Source organism: Limulus polyphemus, unplaced genomic scaffold (assembly GCF_000517525.1).
Source record: "Limulus polyphemus unplaced genomic scaffold, Limulus_polyphemus-2.1.2 Scaffold695, whole genome shotgun sequence".
Taxonomy (NCBI): domain Eukaryota; kingdom Metazoa; phylum Arthropoda; class Merostomata; order Xiphosura; family Limulidae; genus Limulus; species Limulus polyphemus.
In genome coordinates, this window is record NW_013666305.1 from 129,889 (window position 1) to 145,942 (window position 16,054).

Genomic DNA, 16,054 nt, shown 5'->3' on the forward strand with positions numbered 1-16,054 from the left:
AGTATTCATTTATAAGTAACAAATGAGGTTATGATGAAACTATGAACCTGTGTTATTGATGTTGTTCTAAAAAAAACGGTTCTGAAATATTAATGTTTGGGTATTTAGTGATCTTGTTATATTACAGCTTTTATCCTTTAATTATATGAAAATAATTTTTTTTTTTTTTTTTTTTTTTAATAAATAAACAAATTACAACATATGTTAAAAAAAAAAAAAAAAATTATGAAAGTTACATGTGCATCATAATTTGACAAATTCTTGAAATTTAAATTCTGATTTCATCGAATGATAAATTTTAAATATTTCATGTTTTATTTTAAAAGTTTTATTTAAACCCACTAGAAAAGAAAAAAAAAATGGGGCAACTTATTGGTTTCGTTTATTGTTATAAGAAATTCTTATAGAATTCTGAGTAAGTACTAATTACAGTAAAACATGTCTGCTTGCCCATAGTTTGGTGCTTGGTAATTCTTTCATAGTTGCTTTGGGTCAAGCACGCTGGACATATTGGCTGGGTTTGGTTACATGTGCTTATTTGACTGGTTAATCCCACTAGGTTCCAACTACCGCGGCCATCCAAATGACCTAAAATCACCTCCGGACATAGGTATGTCATCGAAAAAGGTCGCTGCTTTGAATAAAATTAACAACTTTCTATTTCTTTCTTCTCAGTATTTTATGTGGTGGTGGTGGTGATTTAAAAAAAGAAAAAGTTTTAAAAGCTTTTTATTTCTATTGGCAGTGGAAAAATTTACAGTTGCACATTCTTTCATAAATATTTGCATACACTTTCTGCATGAAAGATTTTCTGATGTCCGTTTTCTTTGCCACAACTTTTAGTAGAGAGTAGCTTTCAGTCTTGGGGGACTAAAACACTAATAAATACTAACCCAGAAAAATTGTTTTTAAACCTTTACCACGTAGAGAAGTCACTCTACATTTCATTGATTCATTTTTCTTCTTCTTGTTGTTATTTAATTTTAATTTTCCAGAGTTAAGTTCATCTACATACTTCTTTAAATTATAGTATCCTGTTTGAAAATAATGTAAAATAAGGTTTTAACTTAATTGTAAACTAGCAGTACAATGACAAATAATGTATCTGTGAATACTGATTTTTAGATCTATAAAGTTAGTAAATTTTGTCATGGGATAAAACATAATGATTTTCAGTGTGTACTCTTGATGAAAAGGTATAGACATTGTAAAATAATTCTTGTAACAGACCTCCCAGTGAACCTGTTAAACCTGTATTTTGAAATTGGTCTAGTTTGTTATGAAATGGCCTATAGAACTTGTAATTATTTTAGGCTGTAATGGAGAGTATGATATACTCCTCCATAACTACTACCTTATATTTTATTGAAACGTATTTTACTGGTATTCTTAATAAACAAAATAAAACATTTGTGTGTAGTTTAAAAATGCATTATATAGAACAATAGTCTTATTTTTATATTTTAAATAAAAAATGAGTTATTGATGTACACGCACTTAATGTTGCATGCGATACTGTGTAGCTATACGAGTAAGCTTGTATTGCAAGAACACCATACTACAACCAATTAAAAGAACTACAGCTGACTTGAGCAAAACAAATGTTTATTTAACAGTCACCATTCCACAAAGGTTAATAGTTAGTCTTTCTAACACAAAACTATTGATTAATTAAACACAATTAATAAATAAACAACAAAACAAAGTTACACTTCGGTTAAAAAAAGAAAAAAAGAAACATGAATAAGGACCTTCAACTATCACAAAGTGCAAGTAGAGATGGTGCAGCTATGAAAAGAATCCATTAGTCAAAATAAATCTTTTATTACTTCTTGTACATCCAGTACATTTTATCGAATCAATGCAGCTATTAAATGTACTACACTGTGTTCCACAGTAATGGTCTTCTCTATTGCAAGGATGGAGCTGGTAAATGACATTTTTGTTTAAGTAATTGTCATTATACAAATCAAAAGACTCAATCATCCATGTGAGAGACATTTAATGTGTGATTACTAGTCGGACATCGTCAGTTTCTGTTAGGAAAATTTACAAAATCTGTCACTGCTTGAATGCCACCTGATGAACCTTCAAATATTTAAATCTATCTTTGTTTTCCTGGGTAGCAAATGAACCTTTTGAACACAGCCCGAGTATTTCTTCAACCAACCTTAACCACAAGTGTACAACTTTATATATTCTATAAAAAATACGATGAAAACGGGACTTTGGAGAAAAAGATAAATGTCTTCGCTATAATGGAAAACAAAACCTATTTTACAAGTATTCTTTGGAAAAATGTAAGAAAGCAGTAGTGATCCAAATAATATCGTGATCAGTGGTTCAGGTTTGAAAATTGTATGTAGGGTAATGAGCCTATCAAAACCTGTAGTTTCATGTTAAAACCTCTTTCTTGAAAACAACTGGGAGACCTGTTATATTTTATTTGATTTGAAAAGTAGGTATTTATTCATAAAGTGTATGTAATAGTGAATTTTTATACAGAAAGTGAATAACTGTTAGTGTTTTCGGTACAGAATAAGTGTTAAATGTAAAGGCTGTTAAACAAATCTATTAAACCTTTTATTTTCAGGCTTCTGTATTTTGTACTGGTGCTTCTAAAACTTTGATGTTCGTAGCTCAGTGTGTTTATTTTCTAAACCACTTTTTCAGAGTATCATTATCTGTTATATTTAACCAGCTTTTATTGATTTCTCATGTTTGAATGTGCATCCTGAGATTATCTTTCTGTTCAAAGAAAGGTTTATTGGATAGTGCACTAGCACACTATGTAGGAATGGCATGAATACCTGTATTAATGCAATACAAAAGTTATCTGGATCTTCTTCTCTACAGATCATCAGAAGCTAGATATGAAGAGTTATCTGGCATAGTAATTCTATATCTGGTGTATATGCCACTTTTCAGCTATCCAGAGCATCTCAAAAAGTTGAAAACCAGTCAAAAACCAAAACTGAGACTTCTCATTTTTGTTCATCATAGTCTTTCTCCAACAGGCCTGGTACCTACCTAGTATGAAGTTATGACTTGGGTCAGCTGTATTTCTGAGAAACTAGCAGCATATCCATGCCTCAAATGAAAGTTATGTCATCAGCAACATCTCGCACACACACAAATTACCAAAAATGTTCAACTTAAATTGTCATTGTTAGCAAAAACTATGAGAGGAGATATCTGTGCAAGATTGACATTATTATCATTATTAAAGTTTAATATTTTGTACCCATTTCGTGAATGTAACATCAATGCTGACATTGAGGTATTTAGTGTTTGGGTGTGGTGTAAGACTAAGGAACTGTCGTATATTTCTGGCATGTTTTTAAAATGTAACTTAAAACTTGTAGACTTAACCATTCCTGGGTTACCAGTACTCAGTTTACATAATCCTATTATGCACTATCTTACTATGAACAATAGATATTTAAAGGTTTTTGATCTGAAACTGAAGATAACTTGTTTTATGTTTATCACGTGGTTTTTTCTTTCTTCTTCTTTCTCATATTTGCAACTGGAGATGATAGAAATTTATAGAATACTTTTAAGTTTTTTCATACTCTGTATAGATGGGACACATGGTTTCATTACGTCGGTTTCTACACTTTACAGGTAGTATGTTTAAGATATGTTGCAAAAAGTATTTTTAGGACAGTTTCTTCTAGCTTACATCATAGTCAACAGAATGGAAACTATCTCTGTTTGGGAAAATAGCACAGCACTCCCATTCAAGTAACGGGAGAATTGACAGTCTTGTCAGAGAAGTACAGTAATACTAGGGAGTGCCAATATTAGCAACGATACAGTACTGTAAGGGAGAGTAGTAGTACTACAGCCATAAACCTTAACTCTGTATCAAGGTATCCTTGCCCATCACATTTTAGGAACTGCACTTGTGACGTCATTGTAAATACAACAGTGCTGTAACCAGTAATGAAAATTTACTCTACAAAAAACAATAGTTACGGTGAAATTTACTTGTTCATTATTGTACATCTGTCAGTAATGCTTCCAGCTATATTTTGGTAAGGAGAGGATGTGGGATGATGTTACCGTTCTGTCTTTGGTAGTCGTAACTACCGTGGCTCAGAAACAAATGAAATAGTGTGTTTTGTTCATTAGTCACTACAAGACAACAAAATCGCATAATCAGAATGAAAGATGGCTCTTCAATTTACTTTCATATTGCTGTGGTGTCAGCAGTAACTATGACAACTCATTATGCAGTAGCAGGATGAAGAATGTTCAGGCCCCTATGTAGAAAGTTTGAGGGGGGGTCTAATTTGCGAGATCGAAAGCCAAATACATGTTGTGAGAAGCACAATCAGCTTGCTAATTGGCTGAACCCCTTTGTTCGTGCATGGTGTTAATGTCCCTTTGTAGAATATGTTAAAAATGATCATAGTGTTAGATACATAATCACTTTCAGGAGTAGTTTGAAGCACTGACTGTATGTGATATTATGCGAGTATTAAATGTGAACTTTACTGACCGACACCAAATTGTAGTCAGTTTGCAAGTTACTTTTTTTTTTCTCCTTGCAGAATTATCAAGGTTGTTCTTTTGTCTTTTCAGAAACTCAGCGACCTCCCAGTAAACGACGCAAAAGGAAGTCTTCAATAGCAGGTGGTGGAACTGTAAAGAAAAAAAATACAACCTCTCCTGGACCTGCTAACTTTTCTCTTGCTTCTCAGGTCTGTCTTCATAATTACATGTTATGTAAACATTCGTTTCTTTAAATAATCTTGTTGTTAATTAGGCTTTTATATTGCATAGTTACATTTTGCATGTGTGTGTTTTTTTTTATGTGTGTGTGTGTGTGTGTGTTTTTCTTTTATCTAATGTGGAACACCACATTTTCTTTAAAAACAAAAGCCATTATTAAAAGCCCATGGTACCACATGTGTGTTTGCATTTATTTGGTTTGTGGTAAATACTTGACTAGGGCCTGTCATGGCCTGTTGAGTCACAGGTTCAAATCCCATCACTGAACACTTGTTCATTCTGCCGTGGGGGTGCTACGATGCAACAATCAACCCCATTTTTTTGTTGATAAAAGAGTATTCCAAGAGTTTCCAATAGGAGTTACTAGCAATCTTCTCTCTATTGCTTCTGAATTAGGGATGTATGGCTAGTGCAGATAACCCTCGAGTAGCTTTGCATGAAATTACAAAAACAAACAAATACTTGACCTTTCATTAGTGTACTGCACCCACTTGTAGATAACTTATGGCTAGCAAGACATGCTAAAGACCTTCATAGGAAAGCACAATCAATAGGGAGCAAAGAGAATCCAATATTTTCAAAAAATAAATATTAAGTGTTCTATATGAAAGCAAGACATTTAAGACAACAGGTTCAGAAACCACACCCCCAGGCCATTCTAGATCAATGACCAACATTTTAGCACTTTCACCTAAGTAACTGCACTCTACCTAATTACTGGTGCTTTGGTGAGAGATGTTGGTCATTGAACACTGATTTATTTATCTGATATATTAGAAAGTTGTTTGCTGCTTCAGTGTTAGAAATTAACGTAGAGAAAGATACTGATAGAAATTTGTTGACGTGGTTATATGATAGTGGACAGATAGGATGAACTTGAACTTTTGCTGTCTTTAAAGAAACTTCCAGGGATTGACCTCTCAAAATGTTGTATATTAAATGATGTATTTTTAATTAACCTTTTACAAAATCTGTTGTGTGTATTCAGTGTAAATCTTGTATTTGTATAAACATTGTGATCCTAGTTTGTTTTATAAATGATGTGTTCAGTTACTTTACTTACTTAACTGTGTCCTTACTTTAGAATGTCTACATAAGATTTATATGTATTTAAAGGATGTTATGGTTGTTGGAGAACCATCTCTAATGGGTGGAGAATTTGGAGATGAAGATGAGCGACTGATTACTCGTCTAGAAAACACGCAATACGATGCTTCAACAGCCGCAGCCAATGGGCTGGAAGATGGTGAGGACTACTCCAATAACCCAATGACCTCTGTTTCAAGCTCAAATACTTCTGCCATGCCAACCTGGTCAGGGCCACACACGGGTGCTGCAGGGCAAGATCGAACTTCCACATCATCAGGCAGTGGAGGATCAACCACTAATGGACCCCAGTCATCTAAACCGAATGACAAGAAGTCATCTCCATCCATAAATCATTAACTTTTCCAGAAATTGTGGTAGCTGGTCAGACATTATCCCAAGGTTATATCTGTATGGAGTTATATGACTAACAAGTTTGGCTGGCAGAGGTTTTTTTTTTTTCCTTCCCTGTAATGACTAACCACTACCACGATACTTGAGACAACCTGTAAACAAAAGCAGTATACAGGAGTTTGTGTATCATGTGTTGCCATTGTCTGGAGAACTAAAGAGCCAGTGCTAAGAGTAAAGAATTTTAGTTTTTAGTATGTTGCAAAGTTTGTGAGGTGTAAGCCAAGGAGATCTAAAATACAGTTATTCATTTTTGAAAGAAAAGCCCTTAAACCAAATCCAGTTATTTTTATTTTATTTTGTAGACACAAATGTTGTTAAACTACAGGTCTCAAAACTAACTAGTGAACTAGGAAATTGCTGGTTAGCATTATAGTTCTTGTAGTAAAACTTGGAAGGTACTAGAAAAAATTGCTTATACACATTTCAGAAGGAAGATGTATTTGATGCTAGTATAAAGAGAAAATGATAGGAGATAGATTTCCTGCCATTTAAAACTTGCATTAGTATCCTTCCCATTTATAATTGTCTTTTTTCTAAGTCTATACATATAGAATATCTTAGAAGTCAGTCAATATAGGAAATGCAAGGTATTAATGACTAATTAAAATAAGCTGAAAATAACTTTTTAAAAAGAAAGAAGAAAAAAGTCCTTTCCTTATTTATATATATGTTTAACTCTTCACAACTTGAACAACAAAAACAGACTGGAATTTTGGAACCTTGACCAACATGGTACCTGAATTTTTGAGTAATAAACAGGAAGTTGGTATCTTGACCAGTACTGCCTTTTGAAAGTTATGATAGGAGCCAAGTCTACTTGTTACATGATTAGTCTATATCATAAATGCTTAGATTTGTGGAGTTCCATGTAAGTAAATATCAACTGAGTTTTTTTTGAACAGTGTTAGTAGAATTTGTGTTTTCTAACAGTTATTTTCCAGAATGTTGGCTTTCTGTAAAATTTTATAATGTATCTTGTATAGCTCTGTAGCTTCTAGTATCACTTTAAGTGTTAGTGTTAATGTAAAGAGCATTAACCCATTGACTGCGGCTGCTCCAAACTTGTGTGGAACTTTTGCAAGCTGTACACACTATACGGCACACTTGCATTCAACTGCAGGAAGCAGACTGTAACCTGCACGGTGAATTGGCAGTCGGTGGGTTAAACAGCATTAAACTTGTAGCAAAAACTTCCTGATGTGTAGTTTTACTAACGCAAACAGTTAAAAGTTGCTCAATCCTCAACTTAAGCCCAATGAGAACTATTTCTACACTATTTGAAAATTAGTCTGTAAGAAACGTGTATATTCCAGATAATGTACTTGTGCTTCAGTGTTTTTCTTAACGTTTATTTATTGTCCTGGGATATTTTGATTCTCTATTCCAGTCATTAATAAACTGTGTAGTGTTATCTTATTAAAATAATTTAGACATTAAATAATGAATTTTTTTTTTTAATTTAATTGTGAATTCACATCATTTGCATTTTAAGTTACTCTTCATGTTCATCTCGGGAGAACATACTCGTTATTTCTTATAACAACTACTAAGTAAAGGACCAAGTCTACAGGTACTCTCTCTTCTTCTTCTTCTCTCTCTGAATAAACATAAATAAAATTAATCTGTAATCAACAGTCCTTCATAAACAAGGTAAATTATTCTCTCTTCTTCTTCTTCTTCTTCTCTCTCTGAATAAACATAAATAAAATTAATCTGTAATCAAGAGTCCTTCATAAACAAGGTAAATTTATTACAGTTTAACATTGGCTCTTTTGAATCGTATTTACCCCTTTTCCTCAGAAACTGGAAATTTGTTATTTAAATCGGACGGCATTTTTGGAGAACAAAGTTGTATTGATTTAAGACATTTGATTTCAACAAGTATTTTCAAAGATACTTAAATCTAATGTATTGTATTTTGGAAGGTAAATTAAAACGGGAAGACTAACAATATTTAATGTCCACTTAGTTTATATTTTAAAAACGGTACAGTAGAACCTCTATTTTTGGGCACTGCCCCATTAAGGGCAAACCTTTTCAGTCTTTCTTTCTTTTCTACTATCTGTAACCAAAATAAGTCTTGCAATAACGGGTACCTTGATATCCAGATTAAGGGTAGTGTCTTTAGTCTCGTTCTCTGTACGGGCACTCGATAAAGCAGGCACTTATCTTTGTATGCCTGTTTGGTATACCACTAAATTCCAAACATTCCCATAAGAATGACCAATGTTCAAACACTTGCGATGTTTACTGGACTGGCTCCAAACCATACACTGTAATAAACGTTTTCACAGATCCAAAGTGAATCTTATTACTTTGGGGAACTGTCAGTGTTTAGCTGTTCAAATTCTGAAGAGACTTACTTAAAGAAAAAAAACTAATCCACCCCCTGTTGACAACACTCCATGTCGTGGCAATGTGCAACTCTCAAACACCACCAGTGTCCTGCAAAATTTTGTATGGTTAATATGGAATCCAGCTTTGGGTGTCTCATTTTTGATATGGAGGACATTTAGATGCAGTCAGAAGGGTGCCCTTAATGTTGAGGTTCCACTGTATTTTATTTCACTTTCAGAGTTATCTCTTTAAGTAGTACTTAAATTGTATCATATAAATTGGTTAGCATATTTATTTCACTTTGAAAGGTGCAGTTTTGTGAATAATATCCTACATTCAAACAGTAGTTGTTAGTTTTCAAGTGTAGAAAGAAAATTAATTCAATCTATGAAGTGTTACCACGTTGAGTTGCTTTTGGTTAAACGAGGGGGGTTTAAACTTAATTGTTTCCATATTTAGATATTGTTTAAATTGGTGATATATCTGATAGGTACATTTCCACATGTATAGATTATGGATCAACTTTTTGTCACGTTTTTTTTGCTTTCGTGCATAAAACTGCTTGTCGTACTGTTTTCCTTTCACTGTAGAATTGGTCAAATAAACAATATAATTGCTAGTTTCCTAAATGTTAGATTTTTTTTTTCCCCCTTCCTTACTTTCAGTTACATTTAACTTTGTTTTTAGATTCTTGCAAAAATTGACATTTAAAATTCCAGTGGACATTCCTGAAATTTAATGTATTGATGCATTTGACAGTTAAAATAACATAGCTTATAACTGGCTGTGTTTAATGTTATTAGCATAGCATGCATGTGTTTTGATTGGCTTGGTAATTACAAAAAAAAAAAAGCTTGTTGTTACAAGTTTTAGGAATTTGTTAATGTATTTTTAAAGTAAAAGAAAAACGAAACTGGAGTTACACACCTTAATTAATAAATGAAAACATTTCTGCCTGACAGCTCAAGTTCAGAAAATTTTACTATATTTCATCAACATTTCACCATGACAAACCTTTCTCTGGAGTTCAGTGTAAGTTTTGATTTTTTTTTCTTGTGTATCTGTATGCTAATATCTAAAATTTCCTAGTTTTAAAAGTTATTGTTTGATAAAACAGTGAAGAAAGTATATTCAGTTGAAAGGAAGAGATGAATCTTGTATAAATGGTCATATTTTTATGATGAATAACTGGTCAGAAGGCTTGAACTTCTGAAATAATTAGGTTGGGAGTGTTGATACTGCTTAATTATCAGGAAAAAAAAAGAAAATGTTTGATAGAAATTATGGTCCAATGAAAAATATCTGACTTCAATAGAGCACATTTGCATGGAATTCTGCTACATTGTCTAGTAATGCTTTTTGACATGATTCAAATACTTCCTGCCTTTCACAAGGACAGTATTGTTTGCCACTTTGATTGTGTCATATTATCACTACAGTAAGGGAAACTTCTTTTCATAACTTATTTTGTACAAGAAAAATAATAAGCAGATACAGTCAAGTAAGAAGGAGAGGGGAGGAACACTTTAGGAAGTACTTTTTAGTGTTAAGTACTATTGTATTATGCTTGCCAATTTTACTAAAGCAGGAAAATGAACCGAGAAGCAAATAAACTGGATCTCTTTTAATATCTTCTATAAGAGCAGGCTGATAAAAGTTTCAAAGAACACTGAAAATTCTGACATAATCCCCTTACACAAAAGGAATCCACAGATTGGTAAGTATCTGTTCAGTGGTTTCACTGTTGTATGTAACCATTTATTGTATTTGATATCCATCACACTTTTCTGAAAAGCCTTAAACTCGTTCATTTTTAGGAAACTAAGTACATCAGACCTTTTGCCAGCAATTCTGGGCCCCAGGAAAGAATTGTCAGTGGGCCACTTGAATAGGACTGCTGACTGTTATGACTTTATCTTATTAATAATGGCAGGAAAGGAGAAATTTTTTTATTGCAAATCTCTCTTTTTCTTTCTTTAAAATTATGCATACCATCCATTAAATCCCCTTTCAATTGCCAGGTCTCTGGACAGTTTTGCCCTCTCCCCCATCAGCAGATCTGAGTTACTCTTCCCACCCCACCTTTGACAAAAAAAAAAAAAAGAAAATAATCTGTGTTTTCACAGTCAGTTGGTGAAGAAGATCCAACGCATCCCTGAATCCTCTGTCCATAACAACCACAAATATTTTGAACATTTTAGAAATACTACATCATTATTTCAATCATGAATATAGTCTGGACCAAGAACCAACACTGTGGATACTACTGCCAGAGGTTTGACAAGTGCTTGTTTGTTGTGTGTAATGATGTAACTATGACTCTGGAATACGTACTTGACATTTTTTTGTATACTTACACGCGTGTGTCATCAAAAAGCTGGGTGGCAGTATCGTTCCTTTCTGCCAAAAGGTCCAATGCAAGAGGAGAGATCCATTCTTGACAACTGATGTGTCTGAATCCAAGATACAGAATAACAATCAATCATCAAAGCAGAACAAGAACAAGCTCTTCGAAACAAATCTATTTTCTAAACTCAGAATTATAGACGGAATTCTGTTGTATTGTAAACCTCAGAGTTTAATGAGCCACCCTTTGTTTTCCTGTAAGAAGGGTTTCTACAAGGTTACACATACTGTAAGTGTAGACAGCAACGTGGATAGCGCTAGTGACCTTTTTAAATTATGATATAGTTTCAAGTGTGTGTGTGTGTAACAATGTTTTCTCCAACTGGAATAAATAAAAGAGCTTTTTCAACGCATTTAGCTTGATTTTCAAGTTATAGAGCATAGCTTTTCAACATGTATATATTATTCAGAGAGAATAAACAGCTCTTCAGTGGAACTACACATGCGCGCACACTGTTTATGTTAGTAAATAAAGCAGTCATTCTTTCGTGAACTTGGAGAAGGTCAGAAAATTCAGGATTACTTTGTAATGTACATCTTGGTAGAAGTTCCTGATATTCTGCAAGAGCTATCTTGTTCATTCTGGGGGATGGAAGGGGGTGGTTACCATGTAGAAATTGGCATCATAAGCCAAAATAGTAAACTTGTATGTGAGTAAACGTTTTTATTTTTGTGTTAAGTACACTTAACAAATTAAACAATAGTTGGAATTCATAAGATTTTGACTACGACAGGATAAAATCATAGCTATAAAATAACATCAGTTACCCAATTTTCGGGGCGGGTGTGGTGTAGTGGTTAATCTAATGGACTGTCGAATTTTCCGTTACCACGAGAAAAAAAAAAATCGCAACTCTACATTTTGTGGTCGTGGGTACTATGTAAGAATGGTAGTTAAATTAAATTACAGGAGCCTGAGAGTTGATCGTGTATGCTGTTGACTAGTTCCCTTTTGCTCTAGTCTATCGGATCAACTTTGGGACAACTAATGTAGATAGCCCTTATGTGAACACCCAAAATTCACGCTCACACACGTTGCTTTAGACATCTGATGATCTGTCATGTGAAACCAAAGTGCAAATGTTTGATCGTTCAGTTTAGGTTTGTAAATGAACATTTGGTAGAGGTGGTTTTTATAGAATATGACATTTCAGTATGGGCATCACTAACTGTGAGGGTAGCCCGGTACTGATGTCTACTCTGTCTGGCTGTTTGAATTAAATAATGGAATTAACTAATACTTTTATAGCATGCTCGCAAACAATAGAAAGCGTAGAGCATGCTCAGTGGCATCCTGGTTCGAACCCTGCAATCTGCAGCTTGACATGCTAACCACTGAGCTATAACCACTCCTTTCTAGTGAGAGAGAGATGAGACCATATGATGTGCAGTTATTTTCTATTTGAAATTTTACTTTTCATTATTAATTAAAAAGTACATTTATACAATAACAAAATTCCTAGCAAAAGTAGATTTTTTTTTTTTATTCAAAAGCTTCATAAACCAAAAGTATGGTGAAGAAGAGTTGGCAGTTCTTGAGAACCTACACCCCTCAATGATTGAGCTCACCCCAGGTTGTCATGACACAGAAAAAGCCTAGTTTTCTTCATGCTTAACCAATTACATCTAGTTGTCTTTATTATAGTTCTAAATACTATTACCAGAAACATGAAGTCTATGCTGATTTTTAAATTGTTGTCTCTCTTTTTCTCTCTCTCTCGGTCGTGTTTCTACTGTTTCATTATTTTCAACCTAACTTCAAACATCATGAAGGTTAGTCTTGATTTTATCATAACCAAAAAAATCCCACTTCTGACATTGATGTTGTAATGTTTTCTTTTGTTAAATGGGTTCTTTTGGTTTATTTGATGAAAAAAGAATGTGAAGTCCAGTCTACGTAATGATGACAAAAGTTTTATTTCTTCAACCACAAATTCTAACAACCTTTACAAATTTCACGTAATTAACGATAAGCCTAACTTCATAAATAAATAACATCACAACAGATATTCCACTTGTTAAATTTTTCGTGTTACGGTACTTTTAGTTTCTCCTGAAAACAGAAACTCAAAATTTACAAATTGACTAATTCAATAATCAATCAACTGTAACACTCGCAAATCAATTAACATACACTCAATCTACTCTTGGCTAACTCATGTTTTTATGCTTTCATAATATTTCCTAAATTTTCAAGAAAATTCCAAACTTTAAGCCACTCACTCGTCACGTTACATCAACATTCCCCTTTGACGTAGCAATAATACAAACGCTTAAATCAAAACGCACCTTAGAACAATACGTTCGAGCTCGGTATTTACAGAGTCAGTAATTTGATTTATTCATTTACCAGTAAAGTATTCTTGATATTAGTTACATCTAAGTGAAAAGCAAAAGAACAACTGGCAATTTTATAAGCTCTAGTATTTAAAACAGGTTTTAAGTTTAATACAATGAACTTAGGAACGAAACCGAAAATTAGATTATGAACCAGCAAATCTTTGATCTTAAAATGTGGGTATATTGCACGTGAAGAATTTGTTTTAAAATTCATATGTAAATTATCGATTGAATGTTCGAACGTTGACAGTTAACAAGAAAAGAAGTGAGTCCGAGCACATTTATTTTTTTTTTTTTTTTTTTTTTTTTTTTGCGATGTGTCATTAATACGTGTGACAAAAGTGCCAGAAAACTGCGTGAAGTTGGGTTATTAGTTTTGTTACATATTTCGCTGTTACGCTGAAAGTGATGCGTAAATTGTTACGAATTCTAATAAGTACCGACCATTTATTTGTTTGTTTTGACATAAACTGCGCAATGGGCTATCTGTGCTGTGATCATCGGAAGGCAAACTTCAAGCCAATTAGCTAGGTACTACGAAAAAAGAAAGTACCACGGCTCCATTTCCACTACACTACTAACCTCAGAAATATACTAGATATTTTTTCAAACCGGATCTCCTGAAAATGTAAATGTTTTGTAAATAATCAAGAATTCTTCAAGAAACCAATGTTTACATCCGAGAGACAAAATCTGAATATCTCTAAACACTATTTTACACTTTATAATTTTAAAACGCATTTTCCTTGTTTGTACCTATTTCCTAAGAGTATTCGCGTTTTCTAAGATTAAAGAAACATTTTATTAGCAGTTTTTACAATCATTTGTGAAACAACATTTTTTGATCGCCGGTCAATATTTATTTTTTGAAAACTTAGCATGTGTTGGGTCAGCGATGGTCATATAATTCTTAATACCTGTACACGTATTTAAATGTGTATGTTTACTTGCATACAACAAACAAAATTCATAGTTCGACCAGCTTGAATATTTTTCCTTAAAATTGATCTTAAAAATCTTATAATCGTGACTCTATCCCTTCGTTCCTTTAACATCATTGTTCTTCTCGCATAGCCCAGAAATTTGAACTGAGCAATGATTGAGACCTCATGGGTTGCAACGGTGAAGCCAATATTTGGCGGGTCAGCCAAATCATTGCCGCGGGTCATAGGTTGCTGACCACTGTACGATGGTGAAGAGAGACGGTATGGATTGGTAAAACAGCATTCATTAAGTGTACTATAAGAGTGAAAGTCAATACCTTAGAATGTTTGTTTGTTTGTTTTGAATTTCACGCAAAGCTACACGAGGGCTATCTGCGCTAGCCGTCCCTAATTTAGCAGTGAATGACTAGAGGGAAGGCAGCTAGTCATCACCGCCAACTCTTGGGCTACTCTTTTACCAACGAATAGTGGGATTGACCGTCACATTATAACGCCCCCACGGCTGAAAGGGCGAGCCTATTTGGTGGGATGGGGATTCGAACCCGCGACCCTCAAATTGCGAGTAGAGTGCCCTAACCACCTGGCCATGCCAGGCCTACCTTAGAATGTTTGGTATGCAAGCATTTTCACGTATTTCCTAACCATATAGTTGGGATGTTTCTCTGTGCATGTTCAATATTTTGGACTTGATATAGAAAGTAGGTAAAGGAAATGATTAACTTGCAGAACTAGTTCAGTCAACAAAGGTGTCACAGGTACCTTCTTGTAGGAAAGATTGCTGTAACATAGAACATATTGTATACAAAACTACAGTTAAGTACTGGAAAGTCGGGTGATACCCCAGATATATAACATCCTTTACTTCAGAGTTTGCGTGATCGGGGTCGTCAGTCACGTGTGTGATGCCTGCAGCCTGAGAAGAATGGTATATTTTCTCATTTTCAAGCAAATTTGAGAAACAATTTCAACAACTTTAATCAAGTTGTATAAAGGAAAGTTGTTTAACTCCCAAAAGTTAGGTAAATTTTTATAAAGCTTTTGTATAGCTCAAATTAACATCACATCTCCCTCCAGTAAAGGTACCACCAGAGGCATTGCTAGATGCTTAATAGATTCGGAGTTCGGCCCATTTCCGGCGTTTCAGTATGATATTGATCATTGTTTTCTATTCTGATTTTTCAAGACACCAACTAAGGGTTCAGAGCACTATCAAGTAGTATCGGGCATGGACCTCGTGTACCAGTGCCTAGCAACTCCTCTGGGTACCACACTTATATTCTTCTTTAACAGTGGTTGATGTTTAAATGAATAAAAATTATTTTTCTGGTGTAACTTGCATCCCGTATACTTCTTTGCATCAAAGTTAGAGAAAGTCTCATTTCTGCTCTGCAATACATTTCCTGGTGAGATTCCACATTATCCTATGGTTTCTATCCAATTACTCCAAAGGAAATCAATCGATAACATTGAAAATATAACACGTGGATGGTGTGTGAGTTAGGGTGATGCTGCCAGTTGCCTTCCTTTGGGGGTCCTCTGGTGGTACAGCAATAAGTTTACGGACTTACAATGCTAAAATCTGTGGTTCGATTCTCACACGGTCGACACTGCAGATAGCCCAATGTGGCTTTGCTATAAAATATACACCTGGATTTGGGGGTGCTTAACTTTTTTTATTTTTCAGGATTGCTTATTGAAAATAAGGTTTAATTTTCATGATGTTGAGCAATGTTCATAATTTCAAACATAATTAAAAGGAATGTGAGCGTTCAGGTGTGACATTTAAA

General features: G+C 34.0%; 1 protein-coding gene across 3 annotated transcripts in view; it reads left to right on the top strand.

Annotated features, from left to right (window-relative positions):
- LOC106460028 (LIM domain-binding protein 2-like) overlaps positions 1–9,201 on the top strand; it is an 80,118-nt gene extending 70,917 nt beyond the window's left edge. For 2 of the 3 annotated variants that reach the window (XM_022386622.1, XM_022386623.1), the window contains exons 10-12: positions 560–610; positions 4,591–4,709; positions 5,857–9,201. In XM_022386622.1, coding sequence (XP_022242330.1) covers positions 560–610; positions 4,591–4,709; positions 5,857–6,186 — 500 coding nt within the window. In that variant the 3' untranslated portion in view covers positions 6,187–9,201. The remainder of the gene's footprint in view (positions 1–559; positions 611–4,590; positions 4,710–5,856) is intronic. The other variant, XM_013919712.2, reaches the window with a different exon arrangement.
- The last annotated feature ends 6,853 nt before the right edge of the window (positions 9,202–16,054 follow it).